The sequence below is a fragment of the Nannobrachium achirus genome (assembly GCF_963921795.1).
Source record: "Nannobrachium achirus genome assembly, chromosome: 6".
Classification (NCBI taxonomy): domain Eukaryota; kingdom Metazoa; phylum Chordata; class Actinopteri; order Myctophiformes; family Myctophidae; genus Nannobrachium; species Nannobrachium achirus.
In genome coordinates, this window is record NC_137815.1 from 62,140,430 (window position 1) to 62,167,113 (window position 26,684).

At 41.5% G+C, this 26,684-nt stretch overlaps 2 protein-coding genes across 2 annotated transcripts; both read right to left on the bottom strand.

Annotated features, from left to right (window-relative positions):
• Positions 1 to 2,291: 2,291 nt before the first annotated feature.
• LOC308287735 (catechol O-methyltransferase B-like) lies at positions 2,292 to 10,444 on the bottom strand. Its single transcript, XM_080728982.1, has 6 exons — positions 10,309 to 10,444; positions 8,449 to 8,620; positions 4,481 to 4,598; positions 4,189 to 4,382; positions 3,181 to 3,312; positions 2,292 to 2,638 (listed from the first exon to the last, which is right to left on the bottom strand). Coding segments are annotated over exons 1-6 (798 nt in total). The 5' UTR covers positions 10,311 to 10,444; the 3' UTR covers positions 2,292 to 2,458.
• A 3,509-nt stretch (positions 10,445 to 13,953) lies between these two features.
• LOC308287230 (SRSF protein kinase 3-like) lies at positions 13,954 to 25,445 on the bottom strand (the record flags this gene model as incomplete). Its single annotated transcript, XM_080728345.1, has 14 exons — positions 13,954 to 14,406; positions 14,539 to 14,631; positions 14,816 to 14,885; positions 15,576 to 15,683; positions 18,235 to 18,332; positions 20,078 to 20,426; positions 21,178 to 21,234; positions 21,363 to 21,388; positions 21,939 to 22,104; positions 22,328 to 22,434; positions 23,375 to 23,462; positions 24,630 to 24,717; positions 25,019 to 25,127; positions 25,217 to 25,445. The coding sequence occupies 14 exons, from the start codon at positions 25,443 to 25,445 to the stop codon at positions 14,222 to 14,224; spliced, it is 1,773 nt and encodes a 590-aa protein (XP_080584471.1). The 3' UTR covers positions 13,954 to 14,221.
• Between the last annotated feature and the right edge of the window lie 1,239 nt (positions 25,446 to 26,684).

The window sequence follows — 26,684 nt, forward strand, 5'->3', positions numbered from 1 at the left end:
TGGTAAAAATGTCAGCACTTAAACGAGGTTCAAATCCGGGGCAGAAGAGGTAAAGGTACAGAGTGCTGCTTTAATAATTTAGCAAATTTAGTTTAATTAATATAATTAATAATCAATGATACACAAATCAATAAATGATGTGATGACAGAGTGCATAACATCACCAGCAGACTCTTTGATATGATTTCTTATTAAAGATTGTTAGTAAAACATACCCTTTATATACTTCTGTCTATATCAGACAGAAGTGCAAATGTAGAATTCATTTTGCAGCACCAGCAAATGTAACATGAAACAAATATAAAAGATGAGATAAAACAAAATATTAAATATTAAACAGAGCTGTCCAGCTGAGGCTAAAGAGAATATTTCACCCAGCATGCAGGATGACACAGAATAAATATTTTAAAACGGACATCAAGTGATGAGAAACATTTCATGACTTAAAAAAAAAAAGGAAATGTTATTATATCAACTACACATACAGTCATGTTTATATTATATCCATAATAACGATCTCTTTGAGAAATTAAGTTAGTTAAATATGTATGGTTCACAGCACATTTGTTGTCATTACAGTCTAATATTGCTGGGTTTTGCAAAGATTAAATAATGTTAGTAATTAAATGGATTAGTCAACTCCATGCAATATTAGTAAATGATATGTGTATGTGCGAGTGGGTGTTAGATTAAAACTCAGGATTTTACTGTGCAAGATCATACATTTTTGTAGTGTTTCCTGGTAGAGATAAAACAAATGTTCTTACCTTCCCATCCCACACTTACTGGTCCTGATTCCATCCATGTGATGAGCACTCACTCCCATACAGGCCTTTATCCAACACATTTAGAGGCAATGCTCTCCTCTCCTTTGGAATAGTAAGTCCTCTGTCATGTCAGGGCGGCTATGGGCTTTCCCAAAATAAGTGACAATTATCTAAACAGTATGCAAATGTCATTAAAACATTTTTTTGGTTAAGTTTAATTCATAAAAAGAAAATTAAAATGCAGAGGTAGGGCATCATGGCAGAATCATGGACAAGTGGAAGAAAAGCACAACATTACAGCAGTGAGATCCTACAAATCGCTGCCAAATCCCTTAAAAGCCCCCCCTCACTCTCTCTCTCTCTCTCTCTCACTCTCTCTGACACTCCCCCTCTCTATATTTCCCTCTGTCTAGTGGAACCTCTCTCTGCCTCTCGCTCTCTCTCTCAGTGCACTAATGGCCACAGATTGGGATTATCATGTGGCCGTCTGTGAAGAAAGCTCTAGGTGGACTAGCCCATATTTTCTCATACAGTGACATCAAACACAGCCCCCCCCCCCCCCCCCACACACACACACACACACAGTGACAGATTAGATGAGCAGTGATTTGATACACACAGGAACACACACACAAGCTGATACATGCACACGCACGCACGCGCACGTACACACACACACACACACACACACACACACACACACACACACACACACACACACACACACACACACACACACACACACACACACACACACACACACACACACACACACACACACACACAGTAATGTTAAAGTTGTTGTACACTCTCAGAGCAGCATAAAAGTTTCAGTACCAATCAACAAACTTCCACTTATTTGATGTATTGATTTAAGACTGAGGGCAAATACGTTTCCCTTTCTTTTTTACTCTTGGCTCAGTTAGCCAATTATTCAGAAATATGTGTACATGCACAGCAAAATCCTGAGTGTTCGTTTAACTGGTCAGAGAATTAAACCATGTATTAAGTGGATAAAATAAATCAATGTCTATTACTTTACCAATATGAATGAATTCAAATGCAGATACGCAATTCAAATACAGTAGAAATTGAGGCGAATAAAGAAAAGGCTTCTTATCCATTGTTTTCAGTCAGATGTTGAGCAAACATCTGCTACTGACACCCACTGGATGAATGTAGAAATCACAGCCCCCTCAATCAGAAGTGATACCGGACACATTGTACAAATACAAATACATTATTGACAATAATACAAACATATATAAAGACTGTTAAATTGGCATAAATACTGATTTCTGGGATTCATGTAGCCTACTGTAAGTGATAATCTCAAAAGAATGAACAAAACAGAGAATCATACACACATGACATCATGACAATCATCTGTGGGATTTGTGGGGTTTATTGCGCCAGTAGGGTGAAATTCAGTCATTACAGTGCATATTAATGTCCCCTCTGGCTCCAGAAATCAATTTTATTTAATATTAATAAAGTGAATTGCCCTAAAGCACACACAAGTGATTTTTTTTTTTTTTTTCAAGAAATGTTTTTATTGTCTGGGTTATGCTTTATACAATATCCAAAAAAGGGAGTTTTCCCCTTACAAATTTGTGTAATAACAAGATAGAAAATGCCATGTTCAATCTCAATGGAGTTGTCAAACTGAGGAGTGGCAATATTTATTTGAGCTACCCTAGGAAAACAGACTTCTCCAAGCCATCCTCTACTTTGGTGTACTCCAGGTGAGCTTTGAAGTAGTGGCTTTCATAGCGTGGGGATCCTCGGATGTACTCCAGATAGTCAGGTGTTCCTGGGCAAATGACGTTGTCTGCCAACAGCACGCTCCCCTCCCTGAGTAGACCAGACTCCTGAGGTAAAGGGAAGTTGGTGTCACAAAATATATGTGGATGAAGAGTGAAGAGTTCAATTAGGGGTGGGCGATATGGTGATAATTATCGTTGAGACGATACAATGTCTCCATGATATGCCTTTTCAGAGGTATCATATACAGTATATCGTGATACAATTGAGGGAGCCTTGTAAAAAAAATCCTGTTTAATCATTAATACAGAGATTCATTGCAGAATTCAATTTAAACCTGCATTTTGGTCTAAATCAGTAGTTCTCAAACTTTAAAAATGTCAAGGTCTCCACTTAACTCTGACAGCATACAAATGAAACCAAATGCTGTCAGAGTTACATACTTGTAAAGTTCAATTTAGACCTCCCAAAAGGAACCCAGAGAGTCTACTTTTTGTCAAGTAACTTGAAAAATAACCATAAAAAACTATGTGAAAAGGAATCGTGATAAAATTGTGTATCGTGATACAGCTTGGGAAAATATCGTGATATTGTATTTTTCCATATCGCCCACCCCTAAGTTCAATATAATATAAGCTTATAGACTTGCCTCCAGCAATTTCGTGTCAGGAAGGTAGCGATCCTTCCAGTGATCGATGAAAACCAAGTCAAACGTATTAATTCCAAAGTGTTCTTTCATCCTTGGGATCCAATCCCCAGACGCCCCTTCAATTAAATGGACCTGTGTGGTGTAAACACATTGGTGGGTTTACTTTACAGGCAGCAGTGGTATGATAAAAGTCAACTTTGTTGTCAGTCTCTAGTCTTGAGGCTCAAATCTCTCTCTACGGAATATAAAGACATGTAGACTCTTCAGTGTGCATGCAAGAAATGTTTACGGTCAAGACGTTCTGAACATTTTCATGTAGGCTATTCAAAGTGAAGTCCAAATCAAGTCACAAGCCATTAAATCCAAATCAAGTATCAAATAATTCTATTGATAGTTAAGTTTAAAAAATAGTGACTTGTATTGAGTCAAGACTTGAGTCCCCACCTCTCTCTGCACTGCAAATGCATTAGAGTAGGCTGTAGGGAATACCAACAAACTCGCCCCAAACTCGTTTCCCAACAGGTCTGTGGCCTTAAGCTAGATGCAGATTAGACTCAAATCAAATCTGTGCTTCTGGGGTTCCCTGGAACAAAAACGTTTGCGATAGGGGTCCATCCGTGGAACGAAATATTTTGAGATGGGGGTCCACGGCCAAAAACACATTTTGGGGGTCCTTAACGACTGATAGGCACATTCTACAAATGTCCTCTAAATCATAACAATTTTCTGAAAAAAAATTATGTTGCCATCACTGTTTCTCAAACTTTGTCATGTGAAGGACCCCCTGAATGATATGTATTTGGCCACGGACCCCCATCACAAAATATTTTGTTCCAGGGACCCCAGAAGCAAATATTTGATTTTAGTCTATTCTGCATCTAGCTTAAGGCCACAGACCCGTTGGGAAACGAGTTTGGGGCGAGTTTGTTTTAGGGCGAGTTTTCCGGTTACCGCTGTAGGCAGTGGCCTACGTTACTAAATTGCAAATTAAGTAAAAGGAGCTGTTACCCTTTCCTCCAGTCCTGCCCAAGCGATGACTTGACGAGCAACAGCAGCGTAGTTGGGGTTAAATTCCAGAGTCAACAGCCTGGCATCAGGGGGAAGCTGGCTGGCTATACGCACTGTGGAGTAGCCACAGTAGGTCCCCAGTTCCAACACTGTGTTAGGAGCCACCTCGCACACCACAGAGTCTAGAATGGACCCTGTGCCAAACAACACACGATAGGATATTAAAACATGAAAATGACTATGAGGGAAAAAATTCAAAACAACTCAGGAGGCAAATAGTAAACATCAATACCTTTCTCATCCCCCACGTTCATGGCCCATTCTGTATGTTTGCAGTAATGGTCAATGGTTTTTACCACACTCCGAGGGTCACCTCTAGTGGCATTCTTCTGTACTGCATGTAGGATCCTCTGAATGAAGCACATGTGGAAAGAATACATAGAAAGTGTGTTTTACACTGTAGTTTGTGGCCCCTACCTGAACAATAAATCACATACCTATGAATGGGAATGGCTCCCATTATCTTTAAAAAGCAGCTGTTGGAGGAGACACAAACTTCTGAGGAAAATTGCATTCCACCATGTATGGGAAATTGGGAATACCAATAATAATATGATACAGGGATGTGCAGAGAATGTTAATTTCTAAAAGCACCTTTTGGTGGAATTATCGAAAATAGCAGACCTCCAAGCTCACTATTTTCGGTGTGATACCACACTGAACTAAGCATAATCAACAGAGTCAATTCTTTCAACATGAGACGATGCATTCAAGTTCAGGAGAGTTTGGACAAGGCAATTCTCTTGAATGCTGCCTTCAGGTATGGCATGGAAAGCGGGCATTTGCATTTCTTTCACCATAGTAAAAAACTGCATTCATGGTCTGGAGAGGGCACTTTTTACAGATGGAAAAAAGGGAAGGGGCTCAAGCCCCCTTTGATGTCTATGTGTGCACGTGCCTGATATGATATAAAGAGTTCAGGATATGTGGGGGAAAACAAAAGCTCCCTTCACCCAAATATCACATAAAAAGAAGATGGACACATGCAGTGGCCATGCTGTTGGAAGATAATTTGGCATTTAGACAATGTGGGCGCCGGGTCCAAAAGCAACAACTGTGTCAATGGAAAATATGACCATTGCGCTGCACCCTGTGCTACTTTGCACCTGGCGGAAGCTGGGTCTCCAAAAGAGTCTAAATGCAACAGCTCCTATCAGGGTGCATGGTGCTAGAGGGAAAGCCACGAGGCCACCAAAATCAATACCTTTTATCCAGCTTTTTTTGTATACTTTGAGTCAAAACACAGAGCAGGGATCTCCATATATGGGCATAAACAGGTGACATCACAGTGTCAGATACTCAGAGCAGGGATCTCCATATAGGGATTCTGTTAGGGATCTCCATATATGGGCATAAAGGGATTGTATCCCAGAGACAGGGATCTCCATATATGGGCATAAAAGGGATTGTATGTATGATGTCAGATGTCATAGATGTCATAGGACTTTCACATAACGAATAACTGAGTAATATCTCCATATACAGTACACAGATCTCCATATATTGGTACCAGGGGTCTCCATATATGGGTAACTGGTCCGATATACATCACTGGCCAGATGGCCAAGACATGGCACGACTTCGCTTTAGGGCGAGGTCGCTTGTCGCCCTTTTGTTCTATTGTTCTATTATTCTCCCCACATTCCCCCCAGCAGCTAGAGTTTAGTGTAAACTTGGATATTGACAGGTGTGTTTGGAAATACCATCATCTTCCAGACATATTCCTGCCAGATATATGGTTGAAAATGTCTTTAAAACTCTGATTCCCTCATTTCCTTTTGTAGTAATTCTCAGTTCAAAATATACAATATCTTGTGTGCAAGCTTGAAAGTTGATTTGGCCTAAGGGCCACACAAGAAGAAAGGTCAGGGGCTCATGCAAATAGTTCCTTCAGGGAGGTTGAATGCACTCAACATATTTCATGGCAATTCATCCCTAAGAATTGAAGATATCTTGTGTGCAAGTGGAAGGTTTGAACTTTGAGGTCATTACTACTAATTAGTAGGGTACATCCCTGCTGAGCGAGCACATTAAGTTTTGTGGCATTCTGTCCATTTTGGGATTTTGGCCTGATGTGTGCAGTAAAGCAAAGGCCACCATGTCACCAATATCAGTACAGTTCATCCTCTGAAGTTCATGACGCTGCACAGGAGTTTTCATGGGTCCCGCTAGTAGTCTTCAAGAAACATTATTTGGGATCAAAGTGTTGGATTTACGGACTAACCGACTGACATTCATTAGCCATCATTGGAGCCTCGTGGCAAAAAATAAAGGAAACAGGAACAATGCAGATGAGGAAATGGGGCAACTACTGGGTGGCTTTCAATTGGAGCCACCCATTAAAAAAAAAAAAGAAACATCTGCACTCGCAATAATTAAAGTGTTCACCAAATGTTAATAACATGTTTTCCATCTGGTTCCGTCTTTGAACTGGTCTTGTGACAGCTTACAGAGCTAATTTGAAGCATCCATGGCAGTTTTCTTCTTACAAAATGTCCAAATTAAATTATGTAGAGTTCACTAAAATGTTGATATACCCAAACAAGGAAACATAACGCATATAAAATGATGTAGTAAATCAAATTCTGATTATAATTAACTATACAAAATAATTGTCTTGTCTTTCAAGTAAAGGAAAAAATGTTGCCAAAATCTTCTGCACAGCTCTCTATATATGTGTGTTATTCAGAAGCTGAATTTCTATAAGACTTTAAAACAGGTCAGCAGTAGAGATACCAGCACATCAATGTCAAAATGCTAAATATTCTTTACTTTTGCATTTTGACATGTTGTCATTTCAAACAGGGCATTTTAAACACTGGCAATTCAAATAATGTTAAACACAGCATTTATGGTAAAACTTGGCATTCTCATAAACGACACAGTCATAAAACATTTTGTGATCGGGACTCAGGAGTGAGTCAGGAGGAAGTCCACCATGGTAAACTCAACCAAGCTTCCTTTAAACAAATACAAAGAGATATGGACTAGTATTACTATTAACATATCTGAAGGTGTCCCTTATCTGTTGACTTACCTTTAATGTAAGTGATTTTAAAAAGCATCAAAAAAATGTAGTCCTCGACTATCATTAGTGCTACTGGCATAGTTATTCTTCAGGAATGCAATGAAATGCAAATAACAACACATATTGTATAAAGTATATGGCATATTGCACTGTGTAAGCTGTAAGGAATTTGACTGAAAATGTATCCATAAATATTGTGATATCACTGGTCCATAAATATTGTGATATCACCTTTAAGTTATATCGACCCACAATCATCCTTTTAAAACCGTGTGATTTACAGTCTGCAGCCACTGCTCCATTTAAGCTCGTTCCATGTGTATGGACTCACATTACTGCATTAGTGAAACACTATCTGCAGTTTACTATGTCACGTTTGCTTCACGTTTGCTTCCACCAGTATGCTGGCTCAGCACTATTTTTATGTCTCATCTTACATGAACTGTATGAACTACAAAGGGTATACAATGTAAATCCTCAGTGTTACATTCATTCTCATTGTACAAATAGACCCAAATAGACCATCCATTTGGGATCAGACAGCTAAAAGTCTGGCAAATCCCAAACAAGCCAATAAAGAACATGATTTAATAGGAACTTTAATCTACACTAGGAAGGTAGAGGGAGTTGTACAGTAAACTTTGCTTGCCGTGTTTCATCAACTGCTCTTTCCACGATCGAAAATATGACTCAATTCTTTTTGCGTCATAGCCATTGGTGCTTTAGAACAGTGGTTCTCAACCTTTTCAGGCCGCGACCCCGCAAATAAATGATATTTTAACTGGGGACCCCCCTACCCTGCTGACGAGCACTGAGAGTTGAGGCAATACATTTTGTATAACACGGTTCTATTGTGAAAATAGCAGCTCTACATGTTGCGAGGCGTTGTGAGCATTTAGATCAGCTATTTTCACAATTTCTGCCAATGTTTAATTTGTCATTTCAGAGGTATTAAAAAGTCCTCTATAAACTTAAACTTTATGTTGGTTTCTTTACAGTTGAGTGAGAAAACAATGTGCACATTAAGTTAATCTTCTGGGGACCCCCCAAAATAATTTGGGGACTCCCCTGGGGGTCCCGAACCCACAGGTTGAGAACCACTGCTTAGAATGTCTGAACTGCACACTATGGCGTGTGCGCTTCTCGAATTGTATTTTCTTTTCAAAACCCACCTGTGGACGCGTCGTTTGGGTCACAGTGTCCAGCACTCGTTCGACAATGACATCGTGCCACAGGAGTGCTAATCCTGGATGATACTGTACAGCGGTGGGAATCACCCAGCGGTAGAGGGCATACAGCACGACCGCCCCTCCAGTACAGCTATAAAGAAGAGTCAGCCACATCCTAGAGGGCATACAGGACAGAGAGTAAACAACCAACATTCATTATGACATGAACATACAGGGATACGCTGTCATTTTCTTCCAAGATGCATCAATGTATGAAATAGGAACAGTGACAAAGGAATCTACATAAAGAGAAAGCAGCTCTCATCGCTACCTTCATCGCTCCTTTTGTGCAGAGATAATGAGATGGGTGTTTACTATGCAGCATGACACTCATAGTGCTCTCCTGGTCATTATCATTCATCTGCCACTGCCAGAACTACTCAAAGCTTCAAACCACACACACACACCCCAACCGCCAACTCATTAATATCACATCATATCAACCTAAACAGAATGCCATTTGTCAGCAAGATTTTTTTTTTTTTAGACAAAGAGCAGATTGTTATCAGTAAATCTTTATCAACTGTGCCCCAACTAGACTGTCTGCCATTTTTAGAATTTAGCATTTGTGGTTTGATAGGATGAAGGGAGGCAACAAAAGGGAAAAGTGAGGAAGAAAACAGGAATAAAAAAGGAATTCTCCTGTTGGGAAGAATCTCACAGTCAATGGTGGGACCATAGAAGAGCTGAGCAGGCCAGATCACTTATCTCTGATAATGCAACTGCTAATGAACAACGGTTTCTGAGGTACTCTGAGGTAAATGCCTCTTGAGTTGGACTTTGAGTTAAATGGCAACTGCCAGAGGGTTGAGAGCTGTGTGGTGAAAGCCAGTGGGCAATGTTTTCGTCTCTACAGGAAATGCGAGACATAACCTGCTGCAGAGACCACATTCTTTATGATGTGTGTTGTTATTTAACTAAAGAGTGATACAGTATTTACAACTTCCACAACTGCATTATTTTAACCCTTCATCTTAAAGAAAGGGGAGGCAGGATGGCCTAGAGGTAAAGAAAGGTCACTGGTTCAATCCCCAGCACTGACTGGACGGTGCATTCCAGTTGTGAGCTGGTGGCTGAGGAGTGTACCCACCATCTCTGACCAAGTTCCCTTGAGCAAGGCACTGAACCCACAAAATGCTCCAGGGGCACTGAAATGCAGCCGACCCTGCATTCTGAACCGTCTCTTCACATATATTTCTGTATGTGTGAGGAGACTGTGTGTGTGTAACTAGGATTTCAATTGCCTTGTGTACATAGACAATACAGCATACTACTCTAAAGAGATGTACCATTATGCCCAACTTCATGCCTCAAACTTTCTTCAGGAATCAGGACCAAGGGGAACATGAAATAACAGAGACTAACATTTAATATAATTAGAAGTTTGCGTGATCGCTAATTCAAAGTCACATGATTGTGCATCTGAATTTAGACTGCATCACCACCACAGTAGAAAGATAATCAAACACATACGAGCAGGGGAAAAGAAAAGAGCATGCCTTGTTCAGCAAACAAAATACCTATGAGGGAGTTTTTTGTGTATCACTCTGGGGGAAAGTGGAGGAATGCAAAAGCCTAACACACATGCTCGTGAAGAAAAGAAAGGCAAGCACAAAATACAGTCTTGTGAAATTTCACAGAAGTTTCAGTGAAAATGAACTGAACACACAGTGAAAGCAAAAAAGCCTTTACCCTATTACCAACACGAGACCATGTTGTCAATACTTAAGGATTTTGCACTTTGGACTCTTTGCAAAAAAGGATATGTTCATTTTTTCACAGGAAATATAAAACAGGGCTTACATGTATAGGGAGACGGTGGTCTCTGTTCCGTTGGTTCACACCCTCCGCTTGTTGCTGGTAGCTGTTTCCCCAAAACAGGCACTGAGAGTTTCTAACACACCAACATATGCTCCTATTTGCACAGCACTGACTCCTCCTACCTCCCTCCCACTTTCTCTCTCTCTCTGCACTGCTGATTTAATGTGAGCATAGAAGGAATGCGTAACAAACCAGATCTGACTGGTGTAACAAGTGATCAAGATACACACCGTCAAAAGACCCAAAACTCTCTCTCCCACACACACACACACACACACACACACGCACACGCACACGCACACGCACACGCACACACACACAGTTAAGTTAAATCACAAGGGGCTGCAAAGTAGGCAGGAGTACATTTTGGATGTTTGCCTAGATTGGTTTGGGTGCTTTTTGCCATTTTGTTACTACTCAACTTTACTGACCTGAAGCCATGTACTGCAATTTTGGAACAAAGTTAAACACTTACAAACTTGAACAAGCCACAGGGCTTTCTTGTGTTTAAATCCTATTAGTAGACACTTTTGCGACCATAGGTCACAGCTTGTCTGTATGTATGTATGTATGTATGTCGGTCACGCCTGACAATGTGGTTCTATGGGTTTGTCGCTCTGACATCATGCTTTGACGTCACTGTGATGTTAGAGGAACCACTCTTAAGAGAATGGGTTTGCCGCTCTGACATCACGCTCTGGCTTCACTGTGAAGTCACACTAACAGAATCCGTTTTATGCCCATAAATGGAGTTCCCTGATGTCATCAATATTAAACCTATATCTAACAGGACTTCATATGGGAATGCCCATATATGGAGGCCACATCGGCAACATACCACACTAACGTCTGGTTCTACAAACAGGGATCTCCATGTATGGGCATAAAAGGGTATGATGTCAGATGTGATAAACATCATAGGACTTTCACACAACGAATAACTGAGTAAGCATGTTTGGGCTCTCACAGCATATCTCCATATACAGTACATGGATCTCCATATATGGGTACCAGCCAGGGGTATCCATATATAGACCAGTTACCCATATATATATGGGTAACTGGTCTGATATACACCACTGGCCAGATGGCCAAGAATTGGCGCGCATGTCGCCATGAGGCGTCTTACTAGTATCTGAACTGTACTGTCATGTGCTTTTCTTATGCGTACTGCTATAAAGTATTCAATCAATCAAACATTTTTGTCATCATCATCTCCTACACTGTTTATTTTCAAATTAGTTTTGTTTCTAAAAGGCACCTGAAATCAGATTCCTGTCGCGGATAACAGCTACCTATAGCGTTGTCATCATGTTAAAAAACGCCTTTCAATCTAATCTTGAATTTCTAGACACTTGGATAAAAGCACTGAAAAAAGAAATCACATGTTGATTTATTGAGATTCAAGAAATAATTATTTGTGACAATGTCAATGGACATGTTCCAATAATGTTTACCTTTGTTTTTGGTCATTGGCATGCTTCAACATGAGATCTGCCTACATTAGACTATCTCAAGAAAAAACAGGAGAAATTTCAAAATGTAAAGTCCACTTTTGTCCGCTGTGACATGGTCAAGTGAGCACTAAGCAGCTCTAGAGCAGTGGTTCCCAAACTTTTTAGCCCGAGACCCAAACGAGAGATTAAACGTTTGCCCGGGACCCAAACTAATGACAATAGCAGATCTACAAGCTCACAACCTGGCGCGAAGCTTGTAGATCAGCGTCTAGTCGGCGACCTGGCCAACTCGGGAACGATGTAAATAGAGAATGAATGCCCCGCCCTTTAATGCAAACCCCATTATACCTGTTGTCATAGGACCTGTTTTGACCATCTGTTTGCCTGTGTCCATTTATGCCCATATATGGAGATATCTGTATCTGTCTGTCTGTCGGCGTCCATTTTATGTCCATATATGGAGATCACTGCAGATATAGTTCTGGGTCCATTTTATGCCCATATGCCCATATATGGAGATATCTGTCTATTTGCGTCCATTTTATGCCTGCCCCACCCTTTAATGCAAACCCCAATATACCTGTTGTCATAGGACCCGTTTTGACCATCTGTTAGCCTTTGTCCCCACCCTTTAATGCAAACCCCAATATACCTGTTGTCATAGGACCCGTTTTGACCATCTGTTAGCCTTTGTCCCCACCCTTTAATGCAAACCCCAATATACCTGTTGTCATAGGACCCGTTTTGACCATCTGTTTGCCTTCTGTTAGCCTTTGTCCCCACCCTTTAATGCAAACCCCAATATACCTGTTGTCATGTTGTCATACTGGGTCCATTTTATGCCCATATGCCCATATATGGAGATATCTGTCTATTTGCGTCCATTTTATGCCTGCCCCACCCTTTAATGCAAACCCCAATATACCTGTTGTCATAGGACCCGTTTTGACCATCTGTTAGCCTTTGTCCCCACCCTTTAATGCAAACCCCAATATACCTGTTGTCATAGGACCCGTTTTGACCATCTGTTTGCCTTCTGTTAGCCTTTGTCCCCACCCTTTAATGCAAACCCCAATATACCTGTTGTCATGTTGTCATAGGACCCGTTTTGACCATCTGTTTGCCTTCTGTTAGCCTTTGTCCCCACCCTTTAATGCAAACCCCAATATATGGAGATCTCTGCACACACAGTACCGGTTGCGGAAAACTCTGATGTCAGACATCAGCTCCGCATTCGGGGATTCATTTTATGCCCATATCTGGAGAACGCGCGTGCCGGTGGGAAGAACGGTTCTCGGGATTCACATACATACATACACATTCACAGAGATTTTTTGTTGACTCCTGGCGTACGTGATGTCAGAGCCTTTTATGAAGTGACGTCACAATGAGTCAGCGATTGTGCCGATTTCCTCAGGAACAACAATGCCCATATGCCCATATATGGAGATATCTGTCTATTTGCGTCCATTTTATGCCTGCCCCACCCTTTAATGCAAACCCCAATATACCTGTTGTCATAGGACCCGTTTTGACCATCTGTTAGCCTTTGTCCCCACCCTTTAATGCAAACCCCAATATACCTGTTGTCATAGGACCCGTTTTGACCATCTGTTTGCCTTCTGTTAGCCTTTGTCCCCACCCTTTAATGCAAACCCCAATATACCTGTTGTCATGTTGTCATAGGACCCGTTTTGACCATCTGTTTGCCTTCTGTTAGCCTTTGTCCCCACCCTTTAATGCAAACCCCAATATATGGAGATCTCTGCACACACAGTACCGGTTGCGGAAAACTCTGATGTCAGACATCAGCTCCGCATTCGGGGATTCATTTTATGCCCATATCTGGAGAACGCGCGTGCCGGTGGGAAGAACGGTTCTCGAGATTCACATACATACATACACATTCACAGAGATTTTTTGTTGACTCCTGGCGTACGTGATGTCAGAGCCTTTTATGAAGTGACGTCACAATGAGTCAGCGATTGTGCCGATTTCCTCAGGAACAACAATCAGCTCCGCGTAAGGAGATTCCGAACGTTTCGCGCCGCTTCGGGAAAACCGCATGCCGAGTCGGGCCGAGGCCCGGCACTGCACTCCGCGCCGCAGCGGGGAACGCGCGTGCCGAATCTGAAGCCGGTGGGACGAACGGTTCTCGAGATACGCGGATTACAAACAAACAGACAGACAGACAGAGATTTGTCGCATTTATAGATAGATATCAGGTCGCACTTGTTGGTGGTGACGTCACCAAGAACGCTGCTAAAGGCCCTGCCTTTGTATTGTCATCCCTTTGTATTGTCATCCGGAAACAGACGGCCGGAAACAGACGGCACCGAATGCAGTACTGCGCGCTCTGCTGGTGCAGCAAAATGTAGGAAACCAAAAATGATGTGACCCAGTGTTTGGGAGCCAGTGCTCTAGAGAGTCTTGTCTGTCTAGGATGTGATCCAGGGATGCTTCAGGCACTGGGCCGCTGTGGCTCGCGTCCCTGGGAGAAGCTCCAGCATTGTCTGGAGGAAAGAGCTAAACTGGGCAGCCTGTTCACGCGGCCACTCGTACTTATCCAGCAGAATCTCACACAAACTCCATGGCTTTAGCTTTGCGATGTGCCGCAATTGTCCTGAAGAAAGTCACAAGCAGATACAGTATGATAAGCTAATACTGTTAAACTGAACATGAATAAAAACTGTTCAGAGCTTTTAACGAGCTGTTAGCCCAACCCCCCTCATTATTATGTCATTTTGAACCTTACCTTTACGGTTGAAATATAATTTGGAATTTCTTCCTGAGAGTGCAAACTGGGTTGGAAGGTGTCCCAGCAGCTCAATAATGTGGGCAATGTGATCTGGTGAGACACAGATGATAGATTCAGTGTGTGTGTGTGTGTGTGTGTGTGTGTGTGTGTGTGTGTGTGTGTGTGTGTGTGTGTGTGTGTGTGTGTGTGTGTGTGTGTGTGTGTGTGTGTTAAGTACATTTAAGTTTGGGAGGAGAGGGAGGAGAACAACAAAGCAGAAAGATAATTTACAAACCTTCCTCTCTGGAGAAGTTGTCGCCTGATTGGGGGTCAAACAGATACTCCCCTGTGGCTAGCTCAAAAGCCTACATAAAGAGAAACCAAAACACAAATTGTAGTCACGTATATTAACAATTGCGCTGCTGACCCGTACAGGTGATCTTAGGGAGGGTGTAGACCAGTGGTTCTCAACCTGTGGGTCAGGACCCCCAGGGGGGTCCCCACATTATTTTGGGGGGTCCCCAGATGATTAGCTTAATGTGCAACATTGTTTTCTCACTCAACAGAAAACAAAACCAACATAAAGTTTAAGTGGATGGAGCATGTAGATATGCTATTTTTACAACAGAACCGTGTTATACAAAACGTAATGGCTCAACTCTTAGTGCTCGTCAGGGTGGGGGGGTCAAATATGAATATTTTGGGGGGCCGTGGCCTGAAAAGGTTGAGAACCACTGGTGTAGACAAGCTCGCCTTCAATTGATATACAAGATTCAAGTGACAGGTCGTTTCACCTACTCATCACATGGAACACACTATTCTTCCCAGTTCAGCGCCCCATTGAACAGGCACCCTGACCTACCTGTAGGAGGTAGTGCAGCGAGAGTGGTATGCCAAGCCAGAGAATTTAAACCTGTCTCCTAACCTAGTCTCCGCAGTAGTGGGCAGGGAGCCTTACCCCTGCGGCTGCGCCACATGAGAGGCCATTAAGAACGACGTTGCACAAATGTCCATTTGTCAATGAACTAGAAGGTGAACAGCATGCTGCTCCTTACCATGCAGGCTGTGCTCCAGATGTCAGCAGGTGTGCCATAGACAGCGCCAATAAGGACCTCCACAGAGCGGTACTGACAGGTCTGGATGTCTTCAGTAAAATGCTTGTGCTAATGGAGAACAGCAACCAATGCTTCATAACAGCATCAATTGCAACATACACATTCCACAATGAGTCCCAAAGTGGGAAATTAAAATAGCCAAAGCTAGGGGCAGTGAAATTATCTTCTTGCATGTATCAGGCAAATGACTTAAAAGGAGAATTCTACCACAAAACATATTTAACGTTTATGTAGATATTCACCTGGGCAACGGTTAATGTCCAAGTTTGTTTATTTTATGTTTATCACATAATTAGTTTTTTATCATATTCATATTTCATATCCTTGTTTAGCCTTTGAGTGGGCTGTGAGAAATTAGACAATAGTGTTTGCAATGTGGCATGAAATGGGTTGGTCAGTCTCCATTTCTAAGTGGGGGTGTTTCTAAATGGAGGTCTGCCCCCCTTGAGATTATACTCCTGCGCTAATTGGTCAGCCACAGTAGAGCCATTCCAGTGCTAGGGCTGATAGTTGTTATCAGATCTAGGTCTGATATCAGTTATTACCCTTTCTGTCTATATATTACTCCCCTTGCCCTGGGGGGTAATATAAAAGAAGGCAGAGTGTATGATAAAATAAGAGTAACTGGAGATTTAGTGACCAATGTCTGTTAAACTACAGCTAGCTAAATTCTCTCGTGGTGATGTCATCATGGGTCTGGATATTCCTAGTGAAACCACAATGGGGTTCCATAGGAAAAATAGAATTGCTGACCTTTCATGTAAATGTAAATTGATATATTTCAGTGAAAGCCAGAAAGGGAAGATTGGATAAAACTAAAATATAAATCACTTCAGTAATGGTCAGCTAGTCCGCTAAAGCCATTGGTCACACATGTGTACGTATGTTTAATCATCATGATAACATGTAATTGCGCTGCTGATGCCGATGTGCTGAAATGTTTACCCTTTTGTCAGTGGAGTAAAATCTGTGAATTTGAAAACTACAACACATTCCTGTTTTTTTAGCTGCAGCCCACCGTGGCCGTGACATTGTCATTGTTCGCTGGGTTTAGGAAAAATAACGCTGTGACATAAAAAAAATATGAATATGAATTGATGCAATTGCTGGGGCGTGCCAGGTTGGTGCTTGCCTGTGAAAGGCATCATCCGAGTTGTAGGAACACCATGAACAGTCGATATAAACATGAAGTAGAATTTTTGTAAAAAAGTAGAAGGCGTCAATATCGTACATATTATTCCTACACTTTTTTGACTTGAGAGATATTTTTAAAATGACCAGTCCAACATGATCTACCCACCCCCCAAAATGGCTTTGGAATAGCAGCACTGGCGTTAAATATAAGACATGTACTTGAAATGGGAAGTAGTGGGGGAAAGGTCTTCATCCCATTCTGTATGGGAGTGGTAGGTTTTGGGGTTCTTTGTAATGCTACGGACTCTTGAAAACAAAGCATTGCATTGGGGGGGTTTGCCATGAAGGAAGCTGACAGGCCCTTCCTGATGTCAATTAATCACCCTAATCAAATGACAGATGCCAAAAAGCGGGTTTTGTGATTTTTGTTTATAAATATCTTTCTTTATTTAATTATATATATATATTTTTAGGGGCATGTCGTGTTCTACCTGCACAACCTTGGGTGATCTACTGGTACTGTAGATCACGATCTACCCTTTGGGCATCCCTGCTTTAGACTATGCTAGTCATCAACAATTAACTGAAAAGAAAGCACATATTAAAAATATATGCTGGCCAATTCTAGTTTGATTTGTCATGCTTTCATAACCAGTGTTGAATATTACTTTTTTTCAGCTTATTATCAGGATGGATATAATTTTTCAAATATAGTCCAGGCGTTTCGGGCAGTTTTTTGATGGAATCGTGCACTTTATGAAAGAAGCATGACATTTGGCACACAGTTAGAACATGCCATATGGAACATTTTTGGCTATAGGGGCATCGCAGATTTGTCTTTGGAAACTTGTGGGAGCCAATCAAATAGACTTTCATAGAATGTCATAGACTTTACTATACAGTAAAATAATACAAAAAATAAATATGCTTTAAGTAGCATGTGAGGGGTCAAACTAGGTGTTTTTTGGGATTCTGAATCCAATGCAAGCATTTGTTTTGCAGGAAAAACATTCCTTGGACTAAAAACGGACCCCATAAACTATGGTTTAGTGATGAGTCATCACTTTTCACAGTTTTGTTGTGGCCATTTCTCGGAAAGGAATGTTTTTTGTGCAAAACAAATGCTTGCAATGGATTCAGAATCCCGAAAAACACCTAGTTTGACCCCTCACATGCTACTTAAAGCATTATTATTTTTTGGTATTATTGTACTGTATAGTAAAGTCTATGAGAGCCCAACTTTGATTGGCTCCCACAAGTTTCCCAAGACAAATCTGCGATGCCCCTATAGCCAAAACTGTTCCATATGGCATGTTCTAACTGTGTGCAAAATTGCAAGCTTCTTTCATAAAGTGCACGATTTTTGCCAGAAACGCTCGGACTAATAGAGGATCTTTCCTTTTGGTAGTAAAAAATGACATTGCATTTTCATTATTATGAGCTCAGATACTGAATGGTCACTCACCACCCAGCAGGCATTTCCCAGGTCAGCGATTTTTATGAAGATGTTATCTGCATCTTGAGGGTTCAGTAGGTCCACTTGTACATCCAAGTCTCTTGTACCTACAATGTACAAAAAGGATCATATTAGCAAACATCTACTTACAATAGCCTCCCTAAATATATTGCCCTCAAAGATAAGCCTTGAGGTTATTCATGATTTTATCACATACCGAGCCTTTATTTACTATGTGAGGGGCAGGCAAGTTGGGAACAATGAAAATAGGGAATGCATGCCCCGCCCTGTTATGCAATACCCATTATACCCATTGTCAGAGTACCCGTTGTAACCGTCTGTCTCTCCCTTTTGTGCCCATACCGAATTTGGTCGGTCAAACGGTTCTCGAGAAGATGTACTAAAGACGCACAGAGATTCTGTGCATTTCACACAGAGCATTAAGAAACATATTATAAAAGCACATTTCAAAACAATTAAAACAATTTAATACGTTGAAATAAAATAGAAAGATAATATAATTACAGTGAGTTTTTTCTGTGAGTTTGTTCTAGACTTGAGGTGCATAAAAACGTCTGCTTCTCCACATTTAGTCCTGATTCTGGGTTCAGAAAGCAGACCTGTCCCAGATAACTGAGACGTCTGGTATTTCTTTGACAGACAGGGAGCCGTGGAGTGATATGGATCCGTGGTGATAAAAGGATCAGGAGGGTGATAAGCTGGTGCTAATTGGTCAGCTGCTGTACTTTCCCTTGGCAAAATATGACAGTGGACCAATTAGCATATGCCAAAGTGCCACTGCGGTTAACTGTTAAGGGCGCGTGGGGATTTTCAGGCCATCGGAATATCGAGACTGTTAAATCACTTTAGCAGGAACTTGGCATGTCAAACATGGATGATCTCGACCACTGAACATGGTTGCTTAGGAACAAAAACATAGGACAGAAAAAAATAATGCAGTAGTGATAATTACAAACTATCAAGTCCACAAAACTGTATAAACAGACAGACATAGGATCCTGTCACAAGTTCACAGGGGTATTTTACCTTTGGCAATGTACAATGTAGTCAACTGAAGCAATATCACTATACTTATGCAGACATAAGAGTTATGTTGCTCACCAAGCTTTACCAACAGCACCTACAATATACCATACACTGCGTCCAAGCGTTTCACTACTCCTGATGGAAACGGGTGGAGACAACAAATCCAAGTTACACTAGCCTGTAGTTTGTCAGTACACCACAATCCTCCAAATACCTCATTTGGTGGATGGAAGAAAAACAGATGTTGCATTGCCGCCCAGAGATACATAGAAGATGAGCATACTGCATGCAACAAATGCAGGGTCTTCAACGTTTTCAGGCCAAGGACCTCATAGTTGAGAGAGAGCTGAAGCAGGGACCCCCACAACCTGTTTATAGATTCCATATAGTTTTAATGTTTGGCAGCATGAGTCTGCACAATCATCAGTGTTTTTTAGATTCATGTCAATTTGTGTTTTCAGATATTTATTTGAACCGTCAATACTTAATAAACTTGACCTTTCACTCTGTACTTAGTCTATTCTTTTTCCCCTCTACACCAAACCTCTTTGCCAAAAATAGCCGATCTACAGCCGATCTACAACGCCTCGCTCGCGTTGTGAGCTTGTAGATCTGCTATTTTTGGCTAACGTTCTCAGAATATGGACGCTAGGGTTCAAGTGGTTAATATAAAAAAGGAGAAAAAAAGTGCCTATCATACAAAGATTTGGAGGACCCCCTGCAGTAACTCTGAGGACCCCCTGTTGAAGACCTTTGAACCAATGGATAGAAGAAAATAAAACAGGGAATTGCCATGAAAACTGACCATGTAGAGGGGACGGAGGTTGAATATCTGCAGTCGGATGTAATAATAGTGATCTAGACCCAAGGTCTGGTCGTGGGTGGATGGTGCGCTGTTGGCTGCGTTCCACGTGTGGCGCTGAGCCCAGCCCATCTTCCTGCTGCAGGGTCTGTCTCCGTGCAGCGTGGCCTGGACCTGGAGGCTTAGAGGAACAGGGGGAGCTAGGGGTGTTAGAGGGAGCGGGAACATCAGCAAATGACACATGAGGTTTGCGTCTCTGATTGTTTCCAACTACACCCTCCTCCTCTCCTCTTCGTCGACTCTTCTCCTTCCTTGTCAACCTGTTCATCTGCATCCTGGAGGCTTTGCCCGTCTATGGGAAACAGTCAGAGACCAACGTCATGGGGTAGAAATCAGTCCTTAGCATTCCAAGAATGTTCACGGCAACTTCATGCCTGTTTCGGGAGTGCAATATATAATATGTGTTAAGACCGTCTTGCAGCAAAATTAGTCTTGTGAAAAACAAAGTATAAATGAAACAAGAAACAGCAACAGGGACGTGCAGAGAATATTAGAGAGGCAGGGGCTGACAATTCTAAAAGGGCCTTTTGGATAGCAGACCTCCAAGAGCTTGGAAGTCGGCTATTTTCGATACTTGATTTCTACACATTTCTTGATTTCAACCTCGATGCTGCATTCAAGTTCAGGAGAGTTTGGACAAGGCAATTCTCTTGAATGCTGCCTTCAGGTACGGCATGGAAAGAGGGCATTTGCATTTCTTTCACCATAGTAAAAACTGCATTCATGGTGTGGAGAGGACACTTTTTACAGACTGATAAAAGGGCAGGGGCTCAAGCCCCCTTTGATGTCTATGTGTGCACGTGCCTGAACAGGAACTCTAGGGAATGCCAACAAATCACCAGGTTTCAGCCCAAAGCACGACTGTCCACACTGTCATTCCTTTTGTCAAAAATTAAGGCAAAACTAATTTGCAATTGCAGCAATAGTGATGATGCAGCATGGTTAATTGTTGACTATCCATTCCTGCAATAAGGTTTGAAGTTAACAGTAAAATCAAGATGCTTTGAGAGACACATGTCAAAAAAAGACAAACGCTGTCTTACCCACACACCCAGTGTCTGGAAAACCCCAGTCAACTTCCCCAGCAAGTTCGGCAAAGTCTAGAAAAGTCATAACAGATCATCCAAAAATTACAAATAGTTTGAGGAAATGATTGAGATAATGATGATTAGCAGGAGGCATTCAGACTCTCGCATATATTTTTGTTCAGTGTGTTGTAGTTCCACACCTGTTTCTCTCTCGGGCTGCTGTTCCCTGACATTGGTGAGAGATCAAGAGTTTATAAAGGGGTCAAAAAGAGGAAACAAAATATGAGCACAACGATGAAACAAATGTCATGTTCAGCAACATTCACTTAGAAACACTATTCCTCAGCCTGTTAAAATGTATTTACACATTTCACAGGTACATTTTAAACAGACATAGAGAAGACCAATAAAAAATAACCATATTCTAACTGAGGACTAAGAGTTGAGGCATTACATTTCGTATAACACTGTTCTATTGTGAAAATAGCCGATCTACAAGCTCACAACGCCTTGCGTTGTGAGGCGTTGTGAGCATGTAGATCGGCTATTTTCTCAATTTCTGCCTCTAATATTTGACAATTTGGACAATGTTTAATTTGTCATTTTAGAGGTATTAAAAAGTCCTTCAACTGTCACTTTAGAAATGTGCATATACCCTCTATACACTTTGTTTACTGTTAAGTGAGAAAACACATTAAGTTAATCATCTGGGGACCCCCCAAAATAATTTGGAGGGACCCACAGGTTGAGAACCACTGAGCTAGAGCATAGCTAACCTGAGGGACCAGTGGGAGCAGGGGAATCTGGGAGTTGCCACAACTTGGTGTCGGCTGCCTGCTCCTGGATATAACCCTCGTCCACTCTCAACAGGATGTTCTCTGGCTTGATGTCTGTGTGGATAATCTTGCATTTGGTGTGCAAGTAGTCTAAGCCCTGGAGAACCTGTGGTGTTTGAATACAAACAGAGTTGCTGTTACTACACTGTATGCCACTGCACAGTAAAACCCCAGTGTTCATTTAACTTGTTAAAATGGACCCAAATGGACACGTAAGTGGGGAGCAGGAAAAGAGGCTTATCCGGTCAAAAAAAAGAAAGAAAAAATCCGCTTTTGAACAGCGAAAATTGCAGATTAGAGGATTTAAGATGGCATGGGGTGGGTGGCACCTGTCTGACGATGCTCTTGACACAAGGTAGCGGTAGGCCCGTGTAGTTGGACTTGATTATCCACCTCAGCAGCTGGTGGCCAAGTACTTCCAGCACCATGCACACATCTGGGAAGCAGACCAAGTCAAGGACTCCTGTTTGTTTGTTTGTTTGATTGATTGATTGATTGATTGATTGATTGATTGATTGATTAGTCATAAATGTTAACAGCACGTCGACGTAGTACAGTAAGACGTTAAGGCTAAAAAGGATAACACAAAAAGTCCTGGGGACTTTCCATCGGTCTCAAATGTTGTCCTAGGACAGGTATTCAATTCATCAACAATTCATAACAAAAAAAACATAGCATAACAATTAACAGAATAATACATGTCATGTCATCAACAAATACAGACAATATATGTGCAAAGGATTGCAAGAATGCTGGCGTAATATCGGATCTACAAGCTCACAACGTGTCACAGCATGACACGCTTTGAGCTTGTAAATCTGATATTTTCGGTGCACAACACGGTGCACAATTAAGTTTAAATCAGGCATTAGACAAAGGTCAACAAGTCAACACACATGCAACGGGTCTCTGCTGGCTTTATGAGCATCAAGAATAATCTAGAACGCTTCTACCAAATCAAATTAGGGGCAAATTACTTAACTTTGTAACTGGTTAACTAAATTAGTTAACTGTGTCGCCAACCAATCATCGAGGACGATGATACACGAAAGAAGAAGAACTACAGACAGAGTAGTAGATAATCTGACAAAAACATAGTTCATCAATGGATGTCTCTGTCTTTTAGACAAACACACACACATTTCCATATACTGTACACATACTAATCAAATAGTCAAATACTCTATATTTACACACAGACACACACACACAACATTAAGAACATAAAACATAGCACACATACTGTACATGGTGGATAATGAAACACAGCTGCAGTTACTACAGCTTTAGTGTTTGTGATTTAATATCTGCAAGCCATTCATAATTTTGATAATGTCAAAACACTCACACGATCTGGTCTTATTTTTAAAGGATACGTTCTCCGTTCATTCCAGATATCTTGAAGTCATCAATGAGCTGCACGACCGTTTCTCGTTTAGCATCTTTGGGGTCACTGTCCCTGACCTGATAAACAGTATAGAAAGACTGTTGGGTACCAATAGCAACCAATAAATAGTAAATATTTATTCTACGTGAATGAATGGAATGCTCAACTTTTCAACTACATTAATAACATTAGTTTTATATCTCTAAAATGGTGATTTCAAAGTAACCTTTAGAACTCCAAAATGTGGGAGATACAAAGGGTCTCTGACAACAAGTACAACGCTATAATTGCATGAATGGGTGGGCATGCATTACCAAATTGCATCGGCCGGTGAACATTAAATATAAATAATATGTTCAGTGTAATGTTTAACGTTATTAGTACTGTGATAACGGGTACTGCACTGGGTACTCCAACAACGGGTACAGTGAGTATTCTGACAACATGTACGGGTATGGCATAACCGGTTGGGGCATACATTCCCAACCTGTATCGTTCCCGACTTGTGTGGTCCCTGAGTGGAGTTGTTACAATGGAAGGGATGACAAAGTGATTACTGATGATGAGCACTGACTTTCTCTAGCTTGAAATTAATCTAACACAATTATGACTGTAGGACAGGGGTCTTCAATGTTTTCAGGCCAGGGACCCCTTAGCTGAGAGAGAGATGAAGCCCACTACATATTGTATAACATTGTGTTGCAGAAGAAAGATTTTCATAGATGTCTTACCCAGCTTAGACTTGTTTGACAGCACTGTCATCATGTTGGATTAATGTGTATTTTCAGACATTTAACCACTTGAACCGTCAAATACTTTAGTCTGCTCTTCTTTGACAAAAATAGCTGATCTACAAGCTTACAACGCCTCGCAATGCGAGGCGTTGTAAGCTTGTAGATCTGCTATTTTTGGGTAATGTTCCACTCAGAATAGGGATGCTAGGGTTCAAGTGATTAATGTAAAAAACATGATCCTATCACACAAAGATTTGGCGGCCCCCCTGTAGTATCTCTCTGAGGACCCCCTAGGGGTCCCGGACCCCCTGTTGAAGACCCCTGCTGTAGGATATTACAGAACCATCCACCACTTATGTTTGGAAGGCCTTCGTACAGACTGTGTGTTGACCTTAAAACATTTCATCATTAAGTAATTATATGACAAATTTGATTGAAATTCTAACATATCGTAATAAATATCAAGGTTTCATTGCAGGTTGAGTAAGGTAAGGGGAAGTGTAGACTCACACATTTCAAAAGTTTGATTTCATCTAGTGCAGTTTCTGTAAAGGTTGGCGCACTCTTCACTACCTTCAGTGCCACAAAACGTCTCTTCCTGCACAAAAAACATCATTGCACATTTATAAAAATAAAATAAAAAACAGAGGGCCAATCGGGTGGAGTTAGCTGGTTTGGCAGAAAGTGTGGAGTTAGGAGGGTTTGTCCCAAGCAGCAAGCACGTTTTACTACTTTAAATTGGTTCAATATTATTTTAAGTGTTCAATAGCCCTGATTTATGCCAGAAAATCAAAAACCTCAAAAATGGAGTTAAGAGGTTTTGGCCAGACAGTGACGATATATACTATAAGTGGACCATGCAATAATTATTAAAATACCAATGCTGATGCTATACTTACTCTATATCCCAGCAGAGCCATACAGTAGAGAAATGGCCCCATCCCAACTTCTTGACCACTTGGTAACGATCAATGAAAATCTCTCCTATTTCCACGGGGCAGTACCCACCTTTAAAGGACAAAGATTAGCCCAGTGTCAAAGTAAACATTTAAACCTGTGTGGTGGTATTTGGAATTGCAGCACTAGCTTCTTCTTACCCACACAGTATTCCGCAGCATTTTCCTGCAGCTCATCGTCATATGACAAATGCTCAGGCGTAGAAAGTGGCAGATCAGCAGCCGGTGGGTTGCAACTGGGTGTTATGGGGGCGAGACATGGTTCGGGAGTGGGACTAACATCTGAGGTAGGAGGAGGGTCGGGCTTCACAGCAGGTGAACTAGGAGTTGCTGTACTAAGGGCTGATATTGCAGCAGCATAGGAAGACATGATATAATGGTCCCTGTAGCAGGGTCCTGAATCACCCTGAACATGTGAAGAAGGGAAATTAAATGTAGTGTTTTTTAGTAGGCTAAAGCAGGGGTCTTCAACGTTTTCAGGCCAAGGACCCCTTAGTTGAGAGAGAGAGATGAAGCAGGGACCCCCACAACCCGTTCATAGATTCCACATGGTTTCATCGTTTGACAGCACAATCATTAGTGTATTTTGGATTCATGTAAATTGGTGTTTTCAGATATTTAACCACTTGAACCGTCAATACTTAATAAACCTGAACTTTCACCATGTACTTGGTGTGCTCTTTTTCCCCCTCTACACCAAAGCTCTTTGCCAAAAATAGCCGATCTACAAACTCACAACCGACACAACGCCTCGTGCTGCGAGGCGTTGTGAGCTTGTAGATCGGCTATTTCCGGCTAAAGTTCTCAGAATATGGACGCTAGGGTTCAAGTAGTTAATATAAAAAGGATTGGAAGATTTGGAGGACCCCCTGTAGTAACTCTGAAGACCCCCTAGGGGTCCCAGACCCCCTGTTGAAGACCCCTGGGCTAAAGCATTGGTTCTCAAAGTGGGGTCCTAGGGGGAGTTCTAGGGGGTCCCCAGCTAAATGATAGTTAGGAACCAAATGGACCATATTGTACACTCTCAGAGTTAAATTACCATTGATTTTACAATATAGATTGGGGTCTCAGAGATTGAAATGTCATTAAATGGGGGTCCGTAGACTAAAATGCATGTCAAACTGGGGGGTCCTTGAAGTTAAAATGTTGGGAATCACTGCTACTGCCATAAAAATCTTCTCTTATGGGGGTCCCTTACCCTAGCACATCTTTTCAAATGGGGGTCCACGGGCCGGGCTAATAAGTGTCAATTTGGGGGTCCTTGACATGAAAAGGTTTGAGAACCAAAGCAAAGAAATCATGACATATTAAACTAAAGTATCCTAAATGGCATGTAGTAGCCTAGGCTACTCTTCACTGTAACTGAGATCTCTAAAATATTACCAGATGGCAACCAAAAGTAATTTCAACACTTGTAAATAATTCCAGCCTGCGGTTTGATATGACATTTCAAAGGGGCCAGTTGATGTTGATGTGTAGGCCTGCGTTTATTTTTAGCTGGGTTTGAATGGCATGTAAACGTAAATAGCCCCTGAGACCCGTCCAACTGCACTCCCCCTGAAAGTGGAAAACTGGACATGGACAGCCACAACAATATGTGCCATTATTG

Bases quoted from the DNA above. Each gene is read 5' to 3' on its own strand.
- LOC308287735 (XM_080728982.1), bottom strand. The intron at 4,383-4,480 runs GTATTGATGTTT...TGTTTGGCACAG, and splicing joins GAACGTGGGGGATGAGAAAG to GGTCCATTCTAGACTCTGTG. The intron at 3,313-4,188 runs GTAACAGCTCCT...TACACCACACAG, and splicing joins GGGCAGGACTGGAGGAAAGG to GTCCATTTAATTGAAGGGGC.